Consider the following 27,011-nt stretch of genomic DNA (forward strand, 5'->3'; position numbering starts at 1 on the left):
TGACGGTCAATCAATAAAAAAGGTCATTGTCACTTTAGCAATAAATATTTTTATTTTTAAAAACTTTTTATTGGTGCTTTGTCAATTTCACATAGTGCCCCGGAAATCCTATTCATCTCCCTGACCCTCCATATCTGACCTCGGCCCTTGCAACACACACTCCCATCCAAAGAAAAGAAAAGCACAACAAGAATAGCAAAACCATCTGGTCATGGAAGCTGTAGTGTGTCACAGTGTGTCCCACAGGACACCCTTTTGCCCAAATAGCTTTACTTGCGTATGTTCATTTTAGTGAGTCATTGGTCTGGTTCGAGGCCTCTGGCTGCCTGCTGCACTGTCACTGCTGGATCCTCACTGGGATTCCTCTCAGCTCTCCTCTTCTGGCCCCGTGTCATGGAGATCCTGCGGCTTTGGGTCTGGACAGCCAGCCCCTTCCGAAGCTCCCGAGCTCCAGCAGTTCATCAATGGGGTAGATGTTGGAGTTGGTCAGCTCAAAGCCCTGGATCAGCCTGGATGGCAGCCGAGTTGGTCAGCCCACCCTCTTTCCTGCAACCTGTATTGTACCACCATAGCCAGCTTCCCTGCTTTGCCCAGATGAAAGGTAGGGACAGCTCTCCTGCCTACAGTAGCAGTCAAGGGTCAGGCTTGGCTCTCCTGAGTTCATGCCATTGGGGCCAGCTCTCCTGTGCCCACACCACCAGGGCCAGCTCTACCACGTTACCCCCGTGAGCTCCTGTCTGTCCTCCCCAATGCTGCAGCCAGCGAGGGGTGGGACCAGCTACCCCTAGGAATATTTGTTTCTTAAATCTTCCTCTCCTTGCTCCTCCTTTTCCTTCCTGCTTTTCTTTTTCCTTTCCTCTCCTTTTCCTTTCTTTTCTCTTACTGGGTATGTTAGGAAATCTAATTGGTGAGGAGGGTGCCTTTGGCAGACCCATGTAAAAGGGTGCCCCTGAGAAATTCCACCACACAGACCTGGTGTGAAAGATATTCAGGGAAGAGAGTGGAGTGAGAGCCTGGGAAAGCAGAAGAGGCAGGCAAGTGGGTATGTAGACATGCAGACAGATGGCACGAGGGCAGAGAAAAGGGTGGGGGGCGGGGGAGAGAAAGAGAGGTGTATTATCTACATGGAAAAATTAATGGAGAAATAACAGGAAAACAGGAAAATAAAAAGAAGCAAAATTATTATAAAATTTGAATTGGAAAAATCACGTACCGGCAAGTGAATAGATAGAACCAGATATGGATGGGGGTGGAGTGGGGGGTGGGGGTGGGAATCAAGATGTCTACCGCTGGAAGTTTAAGCCACATTCAAGGTGAAGGTGATGAGGATTCACATTTAAAACAACTGCAGCTGGGTGCTGCTGGTGCTCGCCTTTAGTCCCAGCTTGTGGCAGAGGCAGGATAAACCCTGTTTCCAAAACTAAAAAACAAACAAACAAAAAGCCCTCAAAACCAAAGCAAATAACAAATTGTGATCATTCCTTAGGTACTGCTCCTATCTCATCTATCTATCTATCTATCTATCTATCTATCTATCTATCTATCTATCTATCTATCTAGTGTGTGTTTTATGTCTGCTGTTCTTACCTGTTCATGAACTTGTAGAGGCCAGACGTTGACCTCAGGCATCCTCTTTAACTGTTTCACAGGCTTCCAGGATCTGTCTTTCTTAGCTTCCTAAGGCTGCTATTACAGGAATGTACTTGGTGCTCATGAGTGCTGGGATTTGAACTTTGGTCCTCACGCTAGCTCAGCAAGCTGTTGACCCACTGAGCCATTCGCTGGGCCCTCACACTGTTTCTGAGGCAAGGCTTCTTATTGGGACCTAGGCACTTACCCATTTGCTTGCCCATGTGGCGAGGCTCACTGGCAAGGAAGCCTCCAGGAATCTGCCTCTGCCTCCCAGATGCCAGTTTCTAATTTGTCCTCAAGTACTGTGCCCACTGACTACCTCCCCAACGAAGCTTCACATCTTACCCCATTTAAAAAAAAAAAAAAATCTCCGCAGGGACAGGAGCAACTAGCCGAACAGGCAGAGCCTGTACGCACAGCTTTGTGCTTTTTGGATTTAACCTTCTGAGTTAAATAACCATTTAATTTACAAAGGACATTTAAAGTCAGTTGGCAAAGAATGACCAGAAAGGTGAAGGAACAAAAAGGTGACGTGAATGGGAGAAACTGGCTGAGGACACATTTTTTTTTTTTTTTTTTTTTCAGGAAAAAGGGAAGGTAGCTTGGGGCTGTGGGTGGGAGGACCTACTGGGACTTACTGTCCCCGTAGGAGTTGAGACAACGTATTTGGGCGCGGGGAATATTCTGTCTAAACCTGGCTTACTCACTGCGTATGGTTACTGTTTATTTTAAATAATACTGGACAGACCTACGATACCGTTTTTGGATAATGTTTTCTCATAAGACCCGCCCTTCTACTTCTCCAAACCCTTCTCAGGTTTGGCAGTTTTTCCTTTAACTTGATTTGCACAAACTGCCAAAGGGATTGAACCTAGTAATTACATCGAAAATAGATTTAGGGCTACAAAGACGTGGCATGAAACTCAAGAGGTTTACTGTCGCTATAAAAGAATCCTAAGGTCGGCTGTCCTAACAGTACAGTGCGCCCTGACCACTTTACAGCCGCAGTCGGAGGTAGGAAAGTTTTACAAACACAATTCGTCAATTTGTTTAACCTCTCTACGCCAGAGCACAGTACATGAACAGCTTTAAACGCCCGAGTGTAGATGACTCCTTTTGAAACTCGGGAGTTTCACAGGCGAAGAGCCAAGTCCTCCCCGTAGGTAGTGAGGACCCGGGCTATAGTGGCTGATCCCCAGGGATGCTGAGGTCTCAGTGGGGTCCGCCCTAGCCTGGCCTCGGCTTCTGGGATCCAGGAGAGATCTCACTGGTCGCTGGCGCCAGGCCGGACCTTTAGAGTGAACTGAGAGGCGGATGAAAGCCGGGCAGGTCACCGATCGCAAACCTTTCGTCTCCAGACTCAGGGCCACTAGCGAGTCCAGAAGCTCAAGTGTCCGCCGAAGTGGGAGGCGGCTAGCCACGCCCCCCGCTCGCGCCGCTTCCGGCACCCCGGCCCCGCCCCGCGCCGGCGCTGCCACATCCTCCGGTGACGTCAGCGCGCGCCGCCATATTGGGAAGCGCCACCGCCGCCGCCGCCTCCGCTCGGGCTCCTGGGCTGTGTGGGGGGCCACAGCCGCGGGCTGAAGGCTCCCTTGTGTACCCCATCGACGCCCGGCCCGCCGGCTTCGCCCAGCTCCGGCTCCTCATGACCGCCTTCGGCCCCGCAGCCCACGGACATCGCCCCAGCTCCAAGAATTAACACGGAAGCTCCCGGGGCCGGGGCCGTGAGGGAGAGCCGGCCGGTCCCGCGTCCCTGTCGGTCCGGCGCGGCTCTTGTGCGGGAGCCATGACCTCGCTGACCCAGCGGAGCTCGGGCCTGGTGCAGCGGCGCACCGAGGCCTCCCGGAACGCTGCCGACAAGGAGCGGGCGGCGGGAGGCGGCGGCGGCAGCGGCGAGGACGAGGCGCAGAGCCGCCGCGACGAGCAGGACGACGACGACAAGGGCGACTCCAAGGAAACGCGGCTGACCCTGATGGAGGAGGTGCTCCTGCTGGGCCTCAAGGACCGAGAGGTGCGGGCGCCGCGGCCCCGGCCGGGGTGGCAGCCGGGGTGGCAGCGGGACCCGGGTGGCTCCAGGTGGGGCCCGGGTGGGCGCTGGCCGAGGCCTCACCTGTCCCTGCTTCCGGAGCCCCGCGCCCCTGAGCGCCCTCTCGTCCCAAGGAGTGTGGGAGTCAGCCCTCTCCGGCTGCGCTCCGAGTGCTCCCGATCCTCCCGGTACCAAGTGCTCGCTTGGGTTTTCCCGTCCTCTGCTCACAAGCACTCTTAGTTCCGAAGTCTTGGCGATCTTTGCGTTTCTTCTTCTTCGCCGTCTGCCGCAAATAATGGCAACTCCAACCCAAGACTGTTGAGATCTAAAGACTCGGGGCTACCGCGGCTCCCAAGTATTGAGTTTTTGCAGGTTTTAAGACCCGGGAGAGGTTCGCGGATCTACTTGCTGTCGGCCCTCTTTCTTATGTAAAACTTGAGTTGCGGCGCGCGGTTAAGAAATTAGCAAAGTTGTTTTTACTGGGTATTGTTTTAAAAAGTCAATACTAAGTTGATATAAAACCTAGGAAGTTACTTTTTGGATGAACTTGGTTTGAGCGAGCGATGAGTTAGTTTTGCGGTTAGATCTGCTGTCGTCCTTTCCGTTTTGCCATTTTAAGGGAGGGCTTGTGAAGAGCTGGGAGGAATACCAAGTTTGCGCTTTGATGAAAGACTGCAAAGATTTAGGTAGGCTTAAGTTGTGTTCTGACGTTTGGAAAGGTCACCCCAGATATTTAGGAATTTCACACATATAAGTTGAAAAAGTGCAAGTGTCCGTCTTTTAAATGTCTGGATTCTGTAGTTAATGTTTGATTGATTTTATTAATACCCATCCATCTCTAAAGATGATTATTTTTAAGGGCAGACTTGCAGGATTGGATGTTTCATAAATCATGTATGATGAGGTGGCCCGGAAGTTTGTTTCGTTTCAGTGTGGAAACTCTAGACAACACATTTTGAGAGTCAGACAGAAAGGTATTGGATCTTGTTTTTAAATACGTTTTCAGAATTCAGGAAGGAGGACAAGAAACAAACCAGAACAAAACTCAGTTCATCCTATAAAACAGTTTTTTAGTTCCTCAGACTTAGCAGCGGTAGAGAGCTGAGTTTTTCCAGGGACTGTTTGTGGTTCCCGGATATTAGATACTACCCAGGGAAGTGCTTCTTGATGCCTTAATACCATTCAGCTTGAAGACACTTAATGGCCCTCAGGCTGTGAAAGGGGCACAGTACCTGTTTAATTACAGTTATTATGAGGAATGCGGTGGTGTGTGTTTCATTTTTAGTTGTGGAGTGAAAAGCTAGATGTTAGTGTGTGGCAATGCGATTTTAGAGAGCATTCACTTAGGAAGTAATTAGATTTTGAAAGCAGGCTTCTTGTAATACACATTTATCTTTCCTTCCCTCCTTCCCTACTTTGGAACAAAACAGATTATGAGACATTTCTAGGAAGTACAAGAAAAACAAAATGAAGGTTACATTCCTGGGTCAGCATTTTGGTTCTGTATGCTAGAACTCGGTAAAGCTACAACGGAACAAAAAAAATTATTTTTGGTATTGTCACATTGAGAAACAATGGTGGAAAAATACCTTTTACTTTAGAAGCCTTACTCTGAATTTTTAATATAAAGCTGTTACCAGTTATTTTTCTGTGATTGGTTCCCGTGAAGATAATCTGAAGAATTTTTTGAATTTAATGCTACTACAACATTCAACTAGTTTTGTTTTGTTTTGTTTTTTAAACAATGGAAGTTCTTTGATGGCAGGTAACTGAGACCATCTGTTGTGGTTGTTTTGTATAAGTATACTTCATAAGTCATGGCCAAGGTTCAGCCAGGCACTAATTTGTAGCATGTGGGGGTGGGCACTTGTTTTTAAAAAAATGTAGGTACATATTTTTTCTTTCATCAAGTGTGTACACAGTAGTGACTAGTCCTATAAACCTATCACCCAGTCTATTTGGGGGATGGTCCCCTTGTCTTTTTTTTTTTTTTTTTTTTTTAAAAGACAAAGTCTTGGTTTCCTGGCTCTGTTTCCGTAGCCACTTAAGCTTTGTTCAATTTGTTATTAACTTAGGTTCTAGGGATTGGGAATATACAGCTCGGTTGATAGAGTGCTTTGGATGAAGTTCTGAATTTGATTCCTTCCTCTGCACAGACTGGGCTTGGAAGCCCATCATGCCTATACTTCCACTTGGGAGGCAAGCCTATCAGAAGTTCAGGGTCACCTTCACCTACATAGAAAGTCAGAGGCCAGCCTGGGCTACATGAGAAGCCATTGGCTTCAGATTATTTACATGGAGTTTTGTTTAAAGTCTTTGTTAGGTCTCAAACTCAGGAAGTATAGCTGCTAGCCAAGGTGCCTATCAGAGCAGACACTGGCTACCTGTCTCAGCATCGCCTATACCTGTTAAGAGTCCTGACTCTTCTTAGCACTTTCATCCAGCCCTCCTACCCTCAACCTCTGCAGCCCCTGAGCTTCACTCCCTTCCCTCAGCTGCTCTGCTCTCTATAACCCTGCCTTTTGGCTATGTGGTCTCTTGGCCTCTTGCTCTCTTTGTCTCCTGGCTTACTCCAGCCTCTTGGCTCTTGTTTCTTCTCTCCAGCCTCCTATCCCCCTCACATGCCAGGTTCAGAGTGGACCTTTCCAGATGCCTGTTTATCCCCTCTACACTAAACCTTCCTACTTCAAACCTAGGAACAGTCATGTCCTCATTCAGTCCTGACTATAGTTTTGTTTTATTTTATTTATTTTTTTAGGTTCGAGGTAGCTTTTCAGGTTTTTTCTTTTCTTAAAACATCCAAGGGCTGGAGAGATGGCTCAGGAGTTCAGAGCACTGACTGCTCTTCCAGAGGGTTCAATTCCTAGCAACCACATGGTGGCTCACAACCGTCTGTAATGGGATCCGATGTCCTCTTCTGGTGTATCTGGAGTGTATTTATTTGTATACATAAGTAAATCGTAACAAACAAACAAACAAACAAAACACACACACACACACACACACACACACACACACACAACAACAGCAACCGAAAAACAAAAAAGCCCAAGCCTAGGCTCATTCATAGGTTCTGGGTACTTAATCTGGGTGAAGTGTCAGTGAGTGATATTTAGAGGCCACTGCTAGAATGTCAGATAGGTTCACTCATGAATTCCAATTAAGTAATTGGCAAGATTTCTGTGGATGGTTGGGGGCAGAGCAGGACAAATAGTAAATATTTTCTCTTCATTATTTATTTGTGTTTTTTTCCATTGAAGCCTTGAGTAGTTTCAGGATACTTGAGAATGACCATAAATAACCAAAAAGTTATATTAAAATATTTTTTTAAGAAGACTAAACTGAAGGGTCTCACACATATTGTACCACTAACTGTAACAATGACCCCCTTAAATAACTTGAATTATTTTATTGGTGGTAGGTCTAAATACTTAAGGTGAGATCTGATCATCTCATTTACTTGCCTATTTAAAGGTTTATTTATTTTTATTTTCTGTGTATGAATGCTTTGCCCCCATATTTGTATGTATGTACATCTAGTTTGTGTATCCAAGGAGGCCAGAAGAGGGCATTAGGTCCCTGAAACTAGAGTTATAGGTGGTTGGAAGCTTCCATGTGGGTACTTAAAATTGAACCTGGGTCTTCTGGAAGAACAGCCAGTGCTCTTAACCACTGAGCTGTCTCTCCAGCCTCAGTTTGACTACTTTAAATGACCAATTTAATCTAGTGTTTGGTGGCTGGGTAAGATTGTTAAAGTGCTTACCACACAAACACGAGGCCTTGCTTCCCAGCTCTCTCTGGAAAAGCTGGGAGTGATGTCACAGGTTGATGCAGAGTGAAGCTCCTGGACCAGCCATCCTAGCCATTCAGCAAGCTCCAGACCAGTGTGAGACTCGCCTGAAAGCCAAGATGGTTGGCATCTGAGGGCAACACTGAAGTTGACTGCCGACCTCTACACGATCACATATGTACAGACACCTACAGAAACAGGGAGAAAGAAAATGGCCTGTTGAGTAGAAGTGAGGCTTTGTCGTCCTTCTCTTTACATACTATGCAAGAGTTTCAGAATTCTCACAAATGTGGAAAATGGTCACTTCACGTGCTTGGGGGGGTGTACTTTTGTGGCACTTATTGCTAACACTTTACTGTACTTTCCCCCTTTGTCTTTGCGAAGCCCTAGAATTTTAGCTTTTTATTATTTACTTATTTATCCATTCATTTACTTATTTATTTTTGAGTCTCAGGGTTTATCTACGTAGTCCTGGCTGTTCTGGAACTCTGTTGATGAGGCTGGCCTTGAACTCACAGAGGTCCTTCTCCCTCTGCCTACAGAGTGCTGGGACTAAAGGGGGTGTGCCACCATTGCCTGATAGGATTGCTTGTTTGTTTCTTGTGTTTTAGATAGGGTCTGATGAAGGCCAGGCTGGTTTCCTTGACCTCTCTCTGGGTCCTCTTGTCTCTGTCTCCCTAATGTTAGGCTTACTGACAGCTTTGGAATGGCTTCTTGAGGTATCCTCCTATTGTTTTGTGTTATAGTTAAGTCTTGTCCAGTCAGTTGCCCTCCACTGAGGCTTTGGAAGAAAAAGAGGCTGAAAGGAAACCTTTTCAGAACAGCCTTCTTGTGTGTACTGTACTCCTGAATGTTGTTGTTTTGTTTGGTTGTGTTTTAGTTTTCTCCCTGTCTTTTTCTAGTGTGGTTTTTTTTTTTTTTTTTTTTGTCATCTGATTTTTCTAAGGTTTAATAGCTTTTAGTAACATCTTCTTTAAAGATACATTTCTAAAGTCCTAAGAGCTCTACTGCAGTAACACTTGAATAGTATGTAGTGATTAGGTGGGTTTGTTTAGAGAAAAGATGGTATTTGGCATGCCTCAAATTTCCTGGCAGTTCTTGAATCTGAAGTCTTCTTGAACTGGTGATCCTCTCCTCTCTGCCTCCCCAAGACTGAGATGGCAGGCTGTGTGGCAAGACTTAGGAAGTTTAAAAGATGAAACTGACTTTGTTGTTTTCACACTGTCCCCCAAAATTTGTTCATTTTGAAATAATGTTTAGAACACAGTATTTATCAAGATGTATAACTGTTTTGTAAACATTTTACCTCTATGAAGTTAATGTAAAATAGTGCTATTCTTAAACCTATAAGCCAGATAGTTATTGAGCTCAGTTTTAGAATTTCAAGGTGTGTTAAAAGTTTGTAGTAATTAAAAAAAAAACACACATAAAAGCTTCAAGAGTTTTGAATTTTGTAATTTCTTTTCTAATACTAACTATATTCTTTTGATATTTTTGAAGGGTTTGAATTTTCATCTCTTTAAGCCAAATATAAAATTTAGAGCCTATATGAAAAATAAGCTGTAAAGATTGCAACCTGTTGGCGTACTACAGTATTGCAATGTAACCTTGTGTATACACTATAGTGTTATAATGTGGCATGCACTAACACACACACAGACTTAAAAAGAAAACAGAATATTTTTCTTCTTGTTTCATAAACATTAGATTGACAGGGGAGATGTCCCAGGGGTGCTGGTAGAGGATCTCAGTTTGGGTAGCCAGAACTCTCATAAACTGGGTCTCATCAAGGCCCTTCTGTAATTCCAGGGCTCTTGAATCAGTATGGGTGCTGGAGACAGCAGAATTCCTGGAAGCTTCCAGGCTAACTAGCCTGGTGTGTGCAACAGTGAACAACAAAGACCCTGTCTCAAGGAGTCCAGTTGAAGATGGCTTGGCTGAACTGACTCCTGCAAGTTGTGCTCTGACCTACAATGAAGTAGTGTGTGTGTGTGTGTGTGTGTGTGTGTGTGTGTGTGTGTGTATGTGTCTCCTGTATGATGAACAAACATACAAATAAATGTAGCAAAATCTGGGTGGTAGAAAGCAAGGGCTGAACTTTGAGGTTGGTTCTGTAATTGCACAAATTGGTACAGCCACATTCACACATGCATACACATGCACACAGGCATTCATACATGAGATAGAGCAATAGAGAATGGTAGAATCTTACTAGCATGTTATTGTCCTTCATTTTAGTGTTTTGATGGTGCTGGGGATTTAACCCAGGCCTTGCACCCGCTAACCAAGTAGCACTCTAAGCCAAATTACATGTCCGTTGTAAAGTTAATTTAGCCTTAGTGAGTTGTGTTTGGTTTACATGCTTTACTAGAGAAACTGTCCACTTGGTGTCAACAGGTGCAGTTTAAAACTTTTGCTTCTACAGTTGACTATCTCACCTTGACTCAGTAAATAGTCTAAGTACATCATACACTCACTGAAGGTAACATTATTCCCAAGAGAATGAACACTGATTTTTGGGGGTGGTCTTGGAAAAAACGTCTTCCTTTCGTGTATAGAGAGGTGAGACATCCAGAATGTCCATCTTACATTCATGAAGGAAGAGATGGGGGGGGGGTGAAAACTGGTGGAGAGACCGAGGCTTCTTACATGTGTTTGCATTTAGATCACCTTAGAAACCATTTCTGGTTTCTGTGGTGGAAATCATATTACACTTTGGTGTATTTGGCAATGAGGATGGCACCCGGGGCCTTGGCACCCTACCTACATGGTCTGAACTACATCCCTTCCCTAGAAATTATTTTCTATGAAAGGGGGGCAGTGGAACATGCCTCTGACAACTTGGGAGGCTGAGGCAGGGGGACTGCTGATCTCAGCCCTTGGAGGAGGCCAGTCTGGACAACATAGCTCCTTTCTCAAAGAACAGCTCTGTTGATAGAAATTTCATTTATAACAGAATTTGACTGAGACTAGTATGAATTCTAGAAAGTTACTAGTTAACATTTTAGTAGTAATTTTTAGAGAGCATGGAAGATAACCTGTATCTGTCCATCCCTGGCTTTTTGAGAAAGACTTCAGATTGGAGGGCTTACAGTCAGCTTTTGGTGATTACTGCCCCCTTGGGATTTTTTTCCTGGTCAGGACTGAACTTGGGACCTTGTGCTGGCTGTGGATTCTCTTTAAGTGTTCTACCTCTAAACGACCATCCTTGCCCTACCCTAGTTCCCCTCCCTCCCTCCCTTCCAGATTTATTTTATGTGCAAGAGTGTTTTGCCTGAATGTATGCATATAGCATGAGCATGCCTGGGGCCCTTGGAGATCAAGGCATCCCAGGCTTCAGAGCCTCTAAAACCAGAGTTTTGTGGATGGTTAATGAGCCAGCATGTTGGTTCTAGGAACTAAACTTGGGTCTTCTGCAAAATCCGGTGCTCTTAGCTACTAATCCCCCAACCCCCCAGTTTCAGTTTCTTATACAATTGTTAAATAATTTTATACCATTTAAAACAAAAAACAGAAATTACATGTATTTAAATTTAGTTATTGAGTAGGATTTGCCAGTTTTTGAGATTAAACAAGTTTAACTGGTAATTCGTATTTTCAGTTAATCAAAATATGTCATTCATGTATCAGTTCCTTTGCTAAGTGCTGAGGTTTCTAAGATTTTTAGCTTTTTTTTTTTTAAAGATTTATTTATTTATTTATTTATTACATGTAAGTACACTGTAGCTGTCTTCAGACCCTCCAGAAGAGGGAGTCAGATCTCATTACGGATGGTTGTGAGCCACCATGTGGTTGCTGGGATTTGAACTTCGGACCTTCAGAAGAGCAGTCGGGTGCTCTTACCCACTGAGCCATCTCACCAGCCTAGATTTTTAGCTTTTAAGGGACAATCAGTATACATAGGAGACAGCACTCCAGATGATTTGGGTATGATTGGATACCAACTTCAGAGAAAAACAGAAGGTGTAGACTAGGGACTAGAGAAGAACCCTCAGATCAGGAGCCATGGGACTATTGTCCTAGTTATATTTCTGTTGCTGTGATTTAAACAAATAAACATCACTAAAGGTAATTTGGACAGGAAAGGATTTATTTCAGCTTATAGTTGTAGTCTGTCATAAAGGAAAGTCAAGATAGAAAATGTAACCAGGCACCGAAGCAGAGCCCACAGGGATGCTGGCTTGTTCCTGGCTTGCTCAGTTACTTTCTTATATATGCAAGACCACCTGCTGGAGACGGCATCACCCATAGTGGGATGGGTCCTTCCACATCAATCATCTATCAAGAAAGTACCCTACAGGCTTGCATATAGGATAATCTTATGGGGACCTTTTCTCAATTTAGGTTCTCTCTTGTGGCTGTAGTTTGTGTCAAATTGACAAAGTAACCAACACAAACTACCCATGGTTTTGACTTGTAGCTTTGTCTTTTTTGACTCCTCCTTGGGAGAACTAGACTAAATGTTTTTGAATTTTTAGACCTCATTGTTTCCTGGGCAAAACAGACCTCTATTTGTGGTCTGTCTCATAACCTGTTATAGGACCTAAGGGCTAAAAAGGATTTAGAGCCGGGCGTGGTGGCGCACACCTTTAATCCCAGCACTCTGGAGGCAGAGGCAGGCGGATTTCTGAGTTCGAGGTCTACAAAGTGAGTTCCTGGACAGCCAGGGCTATACAGGGAAACCCTGTCTCGAAAAACCAAAAAACCAAAATAAATAAATAAATAAATAAATAAATAAAAATTAAAAAGGACTTAGGCTGAAACAAATGCTGTTGGCTGGCTCCTGATACTCCCTCTTCTTCACTCTCTTTCAGTGCTGAGGGTCAAACTCTGACCTTGAGCATACTAGGCAAGTGCTCTGCCACAGAGCCCAGCTTCCACTATTGCCGTAAGTTCCTGACCATCCTGGACATGATAATTTAGTGAATATTTGACTCATTCAGCTACTTACCTATGCCTTTTCACTGAATCAATCTGTCTCTGTGCCTCTCTCTCTCTCTCTCTCTCTCTCTCTCTCTCTCTCTCTCTCTCTCTCTCTGTGTCTGTGTCTGTGTCTGTGTCTGTGTCTGTGTCTGTGTCTGTGTCTGTGTCTGTGTGTGTAAAAAAGTATCCCCCTCCCCTCTGTTTTTTTGTAATCCCAGACCATCTGGGCTAGGAAATCTGGAAACCTCAAGTATTTTGGTTTCTTTTCCCTAGATGTAAGCCCAGAGTCTGTGGTTGTTTCCATTATTTCTCTTCTCTGGAATACTGTTCACTCTCTGGAGGTATCAGAAGCCCCAAACTTCAAAATCAGTGACTTCTATGGCAGCTGTGTTGTATAAAGTGATGGGTGTGGTTGGCAGGCAGTAAGTCTTATTTCCTTATGCCTTCTGTTTCCAGAAGAGAAAGCTTGTGAGGAGCCTGGCCTCTTCTGGCCCTTGTTGTAATCAGTTCTTCCCACATTTTGATCATCTTATTTCCTCTTTGTTTGGTGTTTTATTTTTTAGGGAAAGAAAATAATCTTTATTACTTTCCAAGGCCAGAATCTTCACAGAAGGTGGCTAGGGCAGGTTTCTACAACCTTTAAAAATTATTTAAGAAAATATCTTCTGTATTTATTTGTATGTGGATGTGGGGGGTGGGGTGCTGTCTGGAGGTCAGAGGACAACTTGTGAGAGCTGGCTCTCCTTCCACCATGTGGTTTCTGGAGTTACTATATATTGGGGTAGCAAGTACTTTGACACACTGTTTATTATTGGGACAGGGTCTCCAGCACCCTTGGCTGGCCTCCAGCTCTGTGGCTGAGCGTGTCCAGGAACTTATCATGATCCTTCTGCTTCTACTCCTAGAGTGCAGTGCCAGGTTGGGATTGCAGGCACTTCCACCATCCTTGGTTTATGTTTGTACATCTGGGATAGGCAAACTTCCCAGTTGAGCTAAATCTCTAGCACTGGTCCACAGACCTATAAAAGTATTTTGTCATTAAAAAAATAAATATATGTATGTATTTATGCATAGTGTAAATAACAGCAGTTAATGAAAAAAAAGGCCATGTGTTTGAAACAGAGCAAGGGGAGTGTATGGGATGGCTTGGAGGGAGGGAAAGGAAAGGGGGAAAGATGTAATTGTATTGTAAATTCTAAAATAATTTAAAGAATTAACGTAATTTTATTTGTGTGTGTTGTGGGGAGGGTCATATGCCTGGTGACCAAGCTCCCAGGATCCACTGTGCTGGGGTTATAGGCACACATGGCCGTCCCTAGCCTTTATGCAGGTCCTAGATGATTGCACTCCAGTCCCGGTGCTTCACAGCAAGCAGTGCTACGCACTGAGCCATTCCCCAGTCCCCACATTCTATCCCACCCCCACCCCCAACCCACCCCTATTTCCAGTTTTAAAGACATCTTTACAATGCCGGGGATTGAACCCAGGGCGTTAATATGCTAGGCAAGTCCCTGTCATGGAACTGCATCCTTAGCTCCTCTTCTATGTCTTATTTTGTAGCCCAGGCTGGTCCCGAACTTCTTGGTTCAAGTGATCCTTCTGTTTCAGGCTCTCAAGTGTTTTTACTTTCAGGCTCTGTGCTCCTGTACTTGGAGATATTTGAGCACAGTGAAGTACAGGCTGTGACTTAACAGACGAGAAACGACGTTTTAGACAGGACACAACAGCTACGATGGAGATTATGTCTGGGATAAGGAACATGAACATTTATTGGCACAAGAAGTTAAAAGCTGGGTTGATATTGGAAGCAGTTGTAGGTTTTAAAGACAATATTCTACAGAGAATTTTTAGAAGATGTGAGTGTAGAAAGTAGTGGACAAACTAGAGAGAGCAAAGTCACTGGTCTTGGGATTACTAAAAATGTTTATAGTTTATTTCTCTGTGTGTACATGCCTAGAGGTCACATGGCAACTTCTGAAAATGGGTCTCAGGGCATCAGGTTTGTAAACACCTGTATCACTCACTGGCCTGAAATTATTAGAACTTGCAAAATGAGTTGCCAGTCCTGGATGAAGATTAAGCGATACTTATTTTTTGACCTGCATTTAAGTCTGTACTATATGCATGTGATGCTTCAAAAGGTAAATTTAGGGCTGGAGAGATGGCTCAGCGGTTAAGAGCTCTGACTGCTCTTCCAAAGATCCTGAGTTCAAATCCCAGCAACCACATGGTGGCCCACAACTATTCATAGTGAGATCTGACGCCCTCTTCTGGAGTGTCTGAAGACAGCTACAGTGTACTTACATGTAATAAATCAATCAATCAATCAATCAATCTTTTAAAAAAAGATAAATTTAAAAAATACGTAATTACTAAGATTTTACTGTCCCTATAATTATGGGAGAAATGGGGTAGACTTTAAGGCATGAGAATAGTAGAAATATGCCTTTTAAACCACAAGGAGCCTGTATATTTAGGAAAGTATAGGCTACCAAAAAATAGGGACTGGAAACATGGCTCAGCAGTCAAGGGTGTTTGCTGCTTTTCCAGAGGACTGGAGTTAAGTTTCCAGCTCAACATTGCTTGTAACTCCAGTCCCAGGGCATATGACACCCTCTTCTAGCCTTCTCAGGTACCCGTGTGCACACACATACACCCCTACACCACTTAGGTCTTAAGTGACTGGCAAGAGTGGCTCCATGATAAAGACTCTTGGTGTGTGAGATACTACTTATTTCTTAGTGCTGGAAGAAAGTAAAACCAATTTAACAAAAATGGAAGATTTAAAGTCCATAATTGACCTTTAGTTACTCAAAATTCTACTTGTGCAATTGTTTTATGCTAAGCATTGTGCTAAGGAAGACAGATACATAAATAAACAAAGATGTGTGTACATGTATATAAGTACAGATTGTGATAACTATGCTGAAGTATGCTGAAGACAGTATTAGAGGACTCTGTGTGAGAATGACTGGGGACTGTGCACAGTGGAGTCCTTTCTAAGAAATGCTGTTTGGTGGGACCTGAGGATTGGGAAGAGCCAGGCTTGGTCATGGATGATAGCGTATATTCAAAGGTTTGTGTTGGATTTGAGAAACAGAAAGGTGGTTCTTAGGTATATCATTTGCAAATGTTTTAGTGTTTCTAGTGTCTTTATCATGTTACTGATAGCATCTTAATTATTACCTTATAAGTTTGAATAACTAGTCTTTTTCTTGTTTTCTTGTTCCATTTTTCTCTCACATCTATACAGAAAAGTCTAATGTGAAGATAGCCAGTCAGTCGTTATTACTGCTAATACTTTCCTAACCTACTTTAAAAAGTGTTATATGTGAAAACATACATATATGCATACTTATATAAAGATGAATTGGTTTTCCCTGTAGTCCTGGCTATCCTAGAACTGTCGACCAGACTGGCCTTGAACTCAGAGATCTTTCCACCTGACTCTGCCTCCCTAGTGCTGGCATTAAGGCTATGTGCCATCACTGCCTGGCTGATTTCCCCATTTTCTAATCATCTTTGCACTGGGATGGTTAAAAGATGTTTTTATTTATACCCCCTTCCTTACTAATACAGCATTTATTGTCTTCTCTCTGTGGAACTTTGAGCCAGCTACTTCACCACACTTTGGGGGGAGGGGGTTGTGTACAAAAGAAAAGAACATGCAGGGTAGGTAAGGCACAGAAGAGCCATGGGAGGTGGAAGCGAGACAGCTGCTTCTCTTGGTTAGGAGGAAGGCCAAGGCTGACACTAGGCAAAAGGACCTACTGTGTCTGAGAAATGAAGTCCAGATATGAGGAGTCCCCAACCAGCTCCAGAGCTAGCTACCTGATCCCAGTGAACTTGGCTGCTGTGTTGATGGCCTTTGAAATGGTGCTGACTGGTTTGGAAGCTGTGGCTAGGGATGAGTCAAGTTAGAGGACATGAGGCTGTCAAGCTGTTGAAGCTCTTAAGTGTCTGGTCAGTCAGTTCCGTGTCACTGCAGACACCAAGGAGACTGTGGGGTGAGCCCAGAGTAGGCTTGCGTTTTAGGGTTGAGAGACCACGGCAGGAAAGCTGTTCCTAGGGCAGGGAAGAAGGACTTCTTGCTTTTTGAGTCTCACTTTGTAACTCTGGCTGACTTGGAACTTGTTATATAGGCCAGGCTGGCTCAGAGTCGTGGAGAGCCACCTTACTCTGATGTCATAATGCTGTTATTAAAGAAATATGCCCAGCACCTGGCCCTTAGTTTTGAATGTGTGTGTGTGTGTCTCTGTGTGTTGTATACATTGAGTGCAGGTACCTTTGCGAGGCTACAGGAGTTGGCTACTTTTGGAACTGGAGTTATAGGCAGTTGTGAGTGGGATCAAGCTCAAGTCCTCTTAAAACCTGGTTCCTAGAAACTATATTCAGTAAGTTGTTATATGCGTACAGAGTGATTCAATGTCAAAAAGTTCGGCAAACGCTGAATTTATTTTTATTTATTTTTAGGTTGGTTCTGGGTGTTTGGTTTGTTTTACTGTGACAAGATCAGTGTCTTTGTCCATACATTTTTCTATGCATAGTATTCTGTAATGTAACTTAAAGTCTATAGAACTGTGTCAGAGAACTTGAATTTCTTTTTCTTTTTGTCCCCACCTCACCTTGTTTACAATTGAGAGGCTCTCACTGTGTTACTGTGTAGCCCTGGCTGGCCTATAATTTTCTGTGTAGACCAGGTTGGCCTTGAGCTCTTGGCTTGCCTCTGCCTCCCAAGTGCTGGGATTAGGAAATGCACATTGAAAAATAGAAACCTTAGTGCTGGAGAGATGGTTAGCACTTGCTGCTTTTTCAGAGGACCGAGGTTAGGTTCCCAGCATAGGCTCCCACCCAAGGCTCCCACCCAGTCATTCACAACCATCTATAGCGCCAGTTCCAGGACATTCAGTGTCCTCTTCTGGCCTCATCAGGCACGAGGCACACATGGTGCAGACATACATGTACCTGCAGGTGAATACTCTCATATACATATAAAAATTAAATATTTACAATACAAGCCTGTATGTATTTTTTCATATTATTTTGAATTCAGGTCTTACTTATTATATTTTTATATTATGTAAATTATGGATCAAGGACATTTTTCCATTTTGTATGTCTTTGTATAATACATGAAATGTCTTTGAACATCTGGTTGTTGTATCCTTTGACTAAGTAGACTAGACCTTCAGAATGTATTTACACTGTATTTCATTGTGAGTGGCCAACTCAAGTTCCTTCATTTTAAGTAAGAGATCTGGACTACATAGTGTGGCTCTTCACCCTCATGGTGAATCCTTCTTGTTGTTGGCACTTTTGAGGGCTTCTTTTCCCATTCAAGTCAAGCCACTTGATAAGAGGAAAGAAAGCAGGCAGTTGGAGATCCATACAAGTGATGGTCATTGCTGAGAAAAACCGGGGTGGAGGTTTTCCTAGATGCAGTCTTGTCTCCTAATGTTGTCCTTGAAACTGCCCATGGTGATGGTGATTGTGTCCCCTTGCTTCATCTGTTACTTACTGTACAGTTCTTTCTGCTGTACTCTTTGACTGAATGGGAAAGACAGTTTATTTCCCTTGAGTTTTTTTTTTCCATTTTTATTAGGTATTTAGCTCATTTACATTTCCAATGCTATACCAAAAGTCCCCCATACCCACCCACCCCCACTCCCCTACCCACCCACTCCCCCTTCCCTTGAGTTTTATGCAACATTATGAGGTCTGCCCTGAAGATTGACTGTTTTTGCCAGGACCCACAGTAGCAGAGGATTGATCTGCATCGGATGCTGCAGTCTCATTAACCTAGCAGCTGGTGATCTGTTAGAACGGTTGCTGCCTATCAGGGAACTAGTAGTCTTTACAGGCGACTGGAGAGTGCCCTGAGCTGTGTATGCTGGCACTGCAGTGCATCCCCTGACCAGGACAGCAGATTAGGGTCTCTGGCTCTCTGGCTCTGTTGTTGCTTTGGGCGATTGTGGACCCATGCCATGTCTGGATTCTTGTTTGTTGGGGATAGTACTTAACCTGCTTGATTCTGGAATGTCTGCACTTCCCGATAAAACTTTTTAGAACATAGGGACTTTTTTTTTCTTGTTAAATAACACTTTTGAAATAATGCCTCAGATTGTTTGTTCTGTGGTGGTCTTCTGCTCTAACTAAGGTTGGGGTTGTCTCATACGCTGTGAGTGAGGTGAGGGACACTATCTTAGAGCCACTGGTTCTTCTGGCTTGTTTTGCTTCCCTGGATGTATCATTGATTCTTTATTCTCTCAGAGCTGTGTATGCAAACACAACTAGTTAGTTCTACCTCTTGAACTAAAACTGTAGCTGCTTGGTACCACCAGTTTTTTATTAGTCTTTCCCATAGACTTTAGCTACCTTATTAAAAGTGGCTGACTGGCTTTGTTAGATAGGAAAGATTTGTTGGGACACACTTAAACATCCCGTGAGTATGTACTCCTCCAGTAGGCTCTTGGAATTGTTCTTGAGAAACAAGGCCAACGTTTTCTCTACCTCCTGACTGAGCACTTCTCTGCTAACTTGTCTATGCCATATTGTGTCATGGATTCACTGGAGAACCAGGCTGACTAAGGTTGATTATAGTCCTTTGGTACAGTCCTGGTCCATTTGGCCTCAATTCCATATGGCATTGGTTTTTTTGTTTTTGTTTTTAAAGATTTGTTTATTATATGTAAGAACACTGTAGCTGTTTTCAGACACACCAGAAGAGGGCATCTAATCTCATTACAGATGGTTGTGAGCCACTGTGTGGTTGCTGGGATTTGAACTCAGGACCTCTGGTAGAGCAGTCAGTGCTCTTAACCGCTGAGCCATCTCTCCAGCCCCCAATGTGGCATTGTTATCTGGTCAGTTATATCACCCCCTCTCCCTTGTTCTTTTGGATCAGTTTTACTCAACCTAAAAACAAAACAGCAATGACGACAACAGCAACAACTTCTGATAATTCCTGATCATGCTTTTGTACATTCATGATAGGAGTTTTACTAGGAGGTTATCAAAACACTGGGCTACTCTGTTGCTTGCTGTTTCTCTTGGCTTCATCCATCTTGTCTTTTCTGATAAGTCCCAGAAACCTTGGCACAGAATTGTTTCTTTTTTTTCTTTCTTTCTTTTTTTCCTCATCTATTTTCCACATGAGTTATCAGGTTTTCATTAAACGTAACTCTGAACTCTGTAGTAAAGACCTTGTTTTGCTGACAAATCTCTGGTCGAGTCATAACATGAGAATAGTTGGAACAGTATTTAGCCCTCTTCTGTACGTCATCAGAGGTAAACTGCTAAAATCTGCCCAGCTAGACAGAGTTTCAGACTTGTATGCTAACCATACCCATTTTACTTTATGAAGTGTATATTCTGTCTACATTTTGGTGTTTCAAATAGGAAACCCATTTGTGTGTTCAGGCCCCTGAGAAACACACAGCTGTAACATGATTTCATGTGGAATCAATTCTGGAATTAATTCCCTTGCTTCCTAAGTCTTTAATTGCTCCAGATCTTGATTTTCCTCTATTGTTTTTTTTGTTTGTTTGTTTTTGTTTTTTTGTTTGTTTGTTTTTAAAAAAAGATTTTATTTATTTTATGTATATGAGTACACTGTAGCTGTCTTTAGACACACTAGAAGAGGGCATCCAAACTCATTGCAGATGGTTGTGAGCCACCATGTGGTTGCTGGGAATTGAACTCAGGACCTCAGGACCCCAGGAAGAAGAGTCAGTGCTCTGATTGACCACTGAGCCATCTCTCCAGCCCTCTACTATTACTGGTTTTAATAAATGTTGTTTAGTCCGACAATCTTTTCATTTTAGCAAATCTCAAAACTAATCTGCTTCCTTGATTTCACATTGAAATTGGCCTTTTTGATAAATATGAAACCTTTTAAAAACTTTTTAGACTTGTTTTTAGGTCTCTCTGTTATGTACCTCTGGTTATCCTGGATCTCACTGTGTAAACCATGCATATAGATCACAGAGATCTACTTGCCTCTGCCTCTTGAGTGCTGGAATTAATAACCAGGCCTGACAAAACTGTAGTTTTGTTTATCCCCTTTAGTTTTCTTTATCTAAATGCTCTCCCAACAAAAGTGGTATTTTGAACTAGAGAAGGACCCAGATTTGATTTCCAGCACCAACATGGAAGCTCACAACTGTCCGTACTACCTACACACACACACACACACACACACACACACTCTCTCTCTCTCTCTCTCTCACTATGTAGGCAAAACACCAATGCACATAAAATAAAAATAAATTATTTTAAAAACTGTTATCACTTTAAAGTTCTTACATCATTAGTGAAGTTCCATGACCTCTGATGGTCAGCCATCCTCTTAAATATGGGCTTATCCCATTGACTTGGGTAAGTACCAGGAAGCCTTCCCTGAGTAGTCCAGGCTGGCTTGAATGCTGGAGGTATGAGCCACCATTTTTTATTTATTTAAAATTGTTAGTTTATTTTGTATATAGGGGTGTTTTGTTTCTATGTATTCCTTAACTATATGTATGCCTGGTGCCCAAGGAGCCCAGAAGAGGGCATTGGATCCTGGGATCTGCAGTTACAGTTTTCAGCTACCATATGGGTGCTAGGCACTTTGGTTTAATGTAAGGGCAGTAAGTACTCTTAGTCTCTGAGCCATCTCTCCAGCCCTGTCCTTGAACTCTTGAGCCATTAGAATGTCCCCATATTCCCATTGCTAGAATTTCAGGTATGTACTACTGTCCCAGCTTGACCTCTGAAGTTTGTTTTATCCATATGTAAGATACCTGGTAAAAGGACGACCCTTCCCCAGATCCTACATTAACAACATACTAATTGTGCATTTTAGTGTTTTGTTGTAAGAAGACATATGTGGCTTTAGCTAAAGATATTTCTACTTTTGACTCAAGGTAAATTAGCTGTTTTGTTTTCTTTGTTCTTTTTAAATAGGGTTACACATCATTTTGGAATGACTGTATATCATCTGGATTACGTGGCTGTATGTTAATTGAATTAGCTTTGAGAGGAAGGTTACAGTTAGAGGCTTGTGGAATGAGAAGAAAAAGTCTTTTAACCAGAAAGGTAAGAGGACTTCTAAATAATCCCCTCTTTACAAGGATTACTTTCTGTTTCAGTGATGACTATTTCTAATAGCTTTATAATATTTAAATCGTTTTAAATTGTCCTTATTGGATTGCATTCTTGGTTTTTCTGGGTTTTGCATATGCAGCATGATGCTCCTCACTGTTAGGGTTGATGACCGCTGTACCTTAGGGCGATGCCCAGCTTTAATTGTTTCTGAAAAAGTCGTAAGCCTGAAGACCTTGATAGGACTTTAAAAAATCCGAGAGTTTTGTAGAAAGAACTGAATTACTCGGGGCATTAATCTTTCTGTAAAAGTGTGATTGATCTTTATGTCTCTTGCCATGGTGGAGGTGGCACTTCTGTGGCAGATCAGAATGCATATGCTGGTGTGTGGGTTTTTAACTTCAGACTCAGTTCTTCACTCTTCTGGTCTGTTTTTTATGCTTTGGACATGGTATTTCAAAACCATTTTTTCTTTTGTAGTTATATTTGTAAATCTAAAAGATAGGCCAGAACCTTGTTGTTATTTATTTTTTAGTTTAGTTGTTGGTTTTATGTTTTTGTTTTAAGACATTCTTTGCTTTTTAACCAACGCTGACCTGGAACTCACTAGCACATGTTGGTCTTGAACTAGAGTTCCTCCCACCCGCACCTCCAGAGCTCTAAGATGACAAGCCTATGCCTTCATTTCTTACTCTGAACACTGGACTGTAAAACCAGAGTGATCATTTTATAAGAAGGAAAGCCATTACTGTGTTAATGAAAAGAAATAATGTAGGCAGTAATAGAACTTCTAAATAATAGAAGTGGCTGGTTGTTAGTCAGAGAAAATTTGTTTCCTAGCCATATGGGCTTATTAATGTCCCTCTAGTTCTGAGTGACGTAGGTAATGTTGGAAGAATATTCTATGTGATTTAATAAGTTAAGTTTTAAAAGTATTGTTGGTTCAGTTAAGATAATCCATATAGTTAGAAGACCAAATGTAGCTGTTTTCCTTGTTCTTTAGCTCTCTTCATGGAAGCCAACTATTGCAGTGTTTGGGTTTTTTTGGAGATAGATTCTTTCTATGTAGTTTCATATGACCTGGAGCTTGATAAGTAAACTGCACTGGCCTCAAACTCAGAGATCCTCCTGCCTTTGCCTCCTGAGTGCTGTGATAAAGGCGCACACCACCACTTCGGGCTGTCTTCAGTTCATTTTAAAGCCATCTTAACAAATGACCCCAGCCTTAGTGGTTTTCCCTTTGGAGGCCAGTTAGGAGGTGTACTAGGGTTATGTTTTCTTGATGGCTTGAAGGGAGAGTCTGTCTGCAGCCTCTCACCTTTTAGTTATTTTATTCTTGCTCCTTAGCTTCTGTCCACATGTCCTTACAGCCTGCCTCGTGCCACATAACTGACCTTGGGCCTCTCATAAAAGATTGCCGTTTCCATAGCACTTCTTTTATGAATCTAATGTTTTCTGTTAAACCCCTGAGGCCTTTTTGAAATTCTTTTTATCTATATAATGCAGTTCCTCAGAGGTCTTGTTTTATCTTCTTTTCATCCCTTCTGTGTTGGAGATAGCAAGAATTTATTGAAGCATAGCATATGTATTTGGAAGCCACACATTTTTGAAATTGTTAAAGGAATTAGCACTTGCTTGAATCTTGTACTAGTTTTGAGCAGGAACAATGGAGAGCTCAGTGTGCAGCCAGGGCTGAAAGGGGCCAGAGGGCTGCACTCAGGCACTTAGAGACTCACAGCGCCTCTGCATACTGGAGAAGTGAGGCCAGGCAGCACCCCGGTATGGGGTACAGAGGCCTCATGAGGCTCCATCCCTAGCTGAGGGGCAACTGATGGCTGCTGGGGGAGGTTGGGTACGTGTGGCCACTGGTTGGCTGCCTGCACTCTGATGGATGGCCTCACATGGGCAGCACGAGTAAGAGGCAGTGGTTGTTAAGTGTGTGGGGGCATGGAGGTGAGAGGAGAACTGTTAGGAAGAAGGGAATGTGGAGAATTTGAGTTGGATATAAACAAGTTACATTATATCTAGGCTATGAAATTATCAAAGAATTAATGAAAGTATTCTTAAGACATTAAAAAAGTTCAAGGCCTCTAGACAGGAGACCAATTATTACAAGAGAAAGATGGTCAGACTGGTAGACTAAAATCATGGCAAGGATAATGGAGGAATTGCCAAGTGAGAAAGGCTTAGAGCAGAACTTAGGTGCAGTCAAGGTGTGTGAGGGAGGTGGAGGGTGAGGCAGATACTGGTCACGTGGAGAGAGGGAAGGGGTGGGAGGGAGAGGCAGGTCCCATGGCCACACCACAGACACAAGATTCATTTTCCTGAAGATCTTTTTCTCCCCATAAACCCTGGTCTAACTAGTCACCATGGAGCAAATGTTCTGAATGGTGTTTCTGAATCTGTACTGCCCAGTACAGTAACCATACCACTTTTATAAATAAGCTGTGCTGCAAAACACCCTGGGTTTTTAAAAACAGTATTGATAAAACCTGAGAAGGGCGACCATGAGCTACTGAGTGCATGCTGGGAACAAACCTGACTCCTGGGAGAGCAGCCAGCATGCTTAACTCCTGAGCTTTCTCTCAGTATAGGTTTTAATTACAGATTTAGAGTCTGTCCTTGCCTCCCCAGCCCCATCCCTGTATCTCTGTTCCTCTTGGTGCTGGAGGTTGAGTAATTTTACATAATCAAACCTGTTGATGGTTTCATTAAGGCTTCTGCTAGCGGTGGCAGTTTAAAAAGTCGTTGTTGTTCCTAAAACTATATTCGCCTTCATATCTTTTATTGAGCATAAGCTCAAGGGAGCCAGTTGGAAACAGGGTTTCTCTGTGTAAGCCTGGCTGCCCTGGTACTCACTCTGTAGACCAGGCTGTAGATCTGCCTGCCTCTGCCTCCTGAGAGCTAGGACTAAAGGTATGCACTACCATGCCTGACTCGGGGGGAGCTATCTCTTATCTATCTATCTATCTATCTATCTATCTATCTATCTATATCTATTTTGGCAAAGTTTTCTTAATAACATTTATTGAGAAAATTGGTGTTGTTTTTTTTTTTTAAACTATATGAAATGCCTTTAGTATGTTGAATTCTTCCATATTGTTGGGCCTTTCTTTGTCCAAGACTTTAAAAATGTATGAATTTCTATATTAAGTACCTCACGGTTAAGCATCAAATGACATTATAGTAAGTGCAGTTTCTAAGCATGAGATGTTTGCATTGATTTGTATGCAGTGGTACCAGTGGATCATTTCTGACCAATGTGTTTCAGGTGATCTGTAAATCGGATGCTCCAACAGGGGATGTTCTTCTTGATGAAGCTCTAAAGCATGTTAAGGAGACTCAGCCTCCAGAGACAGTCCAGAACTGGATTGAGTTACTTAGTGGTAAGCTGATGTATTAACAAGCAAACATTGAGTTGTGTTTAGAGAAGTTTGTATAGTTACCTATACAAACGTGGTGATGGTAGGGATGATACGTTTTTAACAATTTTATCTCTGTTTACAGGAGAGAACAGATACTGAATAAAATGGATATTCTTTCTTCAAGCTCTTATGTATGTTTGTTTGTTTGTTTTGAGTCACTACGTAGCCCTGACTGAACTCCAACTCAGATCTACCTGCCTTTTCCGCCTAAGTGCTGGAATTAAAGACCTGCATCACCGTGCCTGTCTTCAGTCATACCTTATCTAAATTAATTGGTACCGTTTACTCTGTTTAGAGTGGGCCATGCTGTGAGGATGTCTTCATAAACTATAAACTCTCTTGACGTTATGTTTTGTACACCAGTGGGTCATTTGCCTTATCCAGTCTGGTGGTCAGTGTCTTGATCACCTGATTTCCTCATATACCCCAAAAGGCCTCAGTAAGGGGTTCGGTTGATAAGTTAACTAGTTAACTAGTTAACATTGCATAGCTGCTGACTGACTAAATCTTACTAGTGTGAGTATTGACTGAACTTGGTTTCAACTTGAGTTGCTGTTGTATTCTTCTTCTTCTTCTTTTAAAATTTATTATTTATTTATTTAATGTATATGAGAACACTGTAGCAGTCTTCAGACACACCAGAAGAGGGCATCGAATCCCATTACAGATGGTTGTGAGCCACCAAGTGGTTGCTGGGAATTGAACTCAGGACCTCTGGAAGAGCAGTCAGTTCTTAACCACTGAGCCATCTCTCCAGCCCTGTTGTGTTCTTCTTATTGGAGTGAACATTGAAGAGATATGACTGACATTTATGTTTTCTCCCAAAGTATTGAAGTACAGTAACTTATCCATTGGATTAGGCCAGAATTCATTAGGCAAGTATTTAGAAATATCCTAAATGATTGGCTACAAATGCCAGAAATATTTTTTTTTAGCACATACAATTGTTAGGTCTATGTTAGTGAGTTATCATGGTGTCATGAAAGAAGGGGATCCAGCTTAGGAGGAGAAAACAGAGCGCATGCTATGCTAGTGTGGGAATTCTGTTGGAACTTAGTGAAGGAAGCGGTGTTTGGGACCATACAGAAGGCCCGGCATTGATTCCCAGTCCTGGGAAGGAGAAAAGGGAGACAGTGACCCGTTCACTATTGAGCAGACATTGCCAGTTAATAACTGAGATTTCTATCAGGGAGTCATGGTTGTGGCGGGCGGGGGCTGTGGTGATCGTGACCGGGCATGGGAAGAGGACCATCAATATGCAAGAGTCAGTTCTCTCCTTCCACCATGGGAGCCCATCTGTCAGGCTGCTTTCCCATCCCTTAGGAGATTTTAAGTATATAGGACGGTGGCCAACTTGGAGCTTAAAGCATCTTTTTCTCTTTTTTCTTTTCTCTTAAATTTTAGTTGTTTTAAAACTGTCTTCAGTAGTGATATAGTCCTTAAGGATCTAGAGTGTACAAAGCTCTGGATTGGACTCCTGTCCTGCACTGTAGCTAGATCGTCAGCAGAAAGTATGTGGTGGACTGTCTGAGTGCTAGTGCTACATGGTATTGACACAGGTGCTATGAACTTAAATAGAGATACTTGCAGCTTGAAGGGGTCTCAAACCTAAGTGTGCTAACAATCTAATATTTATGGTTCTGAAGTTTTGGTAGTTCAGAAAAAACTGAGGACACATTTAGAAATTGAAGGAGGAAGTAGACCTCGGATTAAACTTTTAACAGGCAACAGTGCACACACACAGAAGGAAATGTCAGAAGGGTTAGGAAGGGCCAGTGAGAAGGCTCAGCAGACCAGGCACTTGCTGCCAGCTTGGTTACCTGAGCTCAGTAGATGGCCAAGATGTTGTCTAGAGTGTGAGCCCCGTCCTGGCTGACGGATTGTTGGGACACAGTTGTGTTGTACTGTAGTTCTGTGAAAATGTAGGTGTAGTCAGACAGTAATACCTAATGAGTTAGTGTTGCTAGGGGATAGTACATTAATAACTTACAGATTAGTATATGCATAGTTAATTGTAGAATTATAGGGTAGATTTTAGAATAAGTAGTTATATAAATGTGGCTATCCTCCGAAGATGTATTAGTTTGAATTCGCCGTAGTCAGCTAATGTATCTCATCTGATTCTAGCTCGGGG

At 42.9% G+C, this 27,011-nt stretch overlaps 1 protein-coding gene and 1 long non-coding RNA gene across 3 annotated transcripts in view; one reads left to right on the forward strand and one right to left on the reverse strand.

Annotated features, from left to right (window-relative positions):
* Nucleotides 1–29: 29 nt before the first annotated feature.
* On the reverse strand, nucleotides 30–2,265 carry Gm52210. Its single transcript, XR_003951630.1, has 2 exons — nucleotides 1,588–2,265; nucleotides 30–1,420 (listed from the first exon to the last, which is right to left on the reverse strand). It is a non-coding gene; the product is annotated as a predicted gene, 52210 (long non-coding RNA).
* Nucleotides 2,175–27,011, forward strand: part of Golph3 (golgi phosphoprotein 3) — a 31,114-nt gene continuing 6,277 nt past the window's right edge. Inside the window, exons 1-3 of one of the 2 annotated variants that reach the window (NM_025673.2) lie at nucleotides 3,183–3,643; nucleotides 21,315–21,446; nucleotides 24,724–24,838. In NM_025673.2, coding sequence (NP_079949.1) covers nucleotides 3,419–3,643; nucleotides 21,315–21,446; nucleotides 24,724–24,838 — 472 coding nt within the window. In that variant the 5' untranslated portion in view covers nucleotides 3,183–3,418. Of the gene's footprint in view, nucleotides 3,644–21,314; nucleotides 21,447–24,723; nucleotides 24,839–27,011 lie in introns of both variants that reach the window. The other variant, XM_006520143.2, reaches the window with a different exon arrangement.

The sequence above is a fragment of the Mus musculus genome, chromosome 15, assembly GCF_000001635.26.
Source record: "Mus musculus strain C57BL/6J chromosome 15, GRCm38.p6 C57BL/6J".
Classification (NCBI taxonomy): domain Eukaryota; kingdom Metazoa; phylum Chordata; class Mammalia; order Rodentia; family Muridae; genus Mus; species Mus musculus.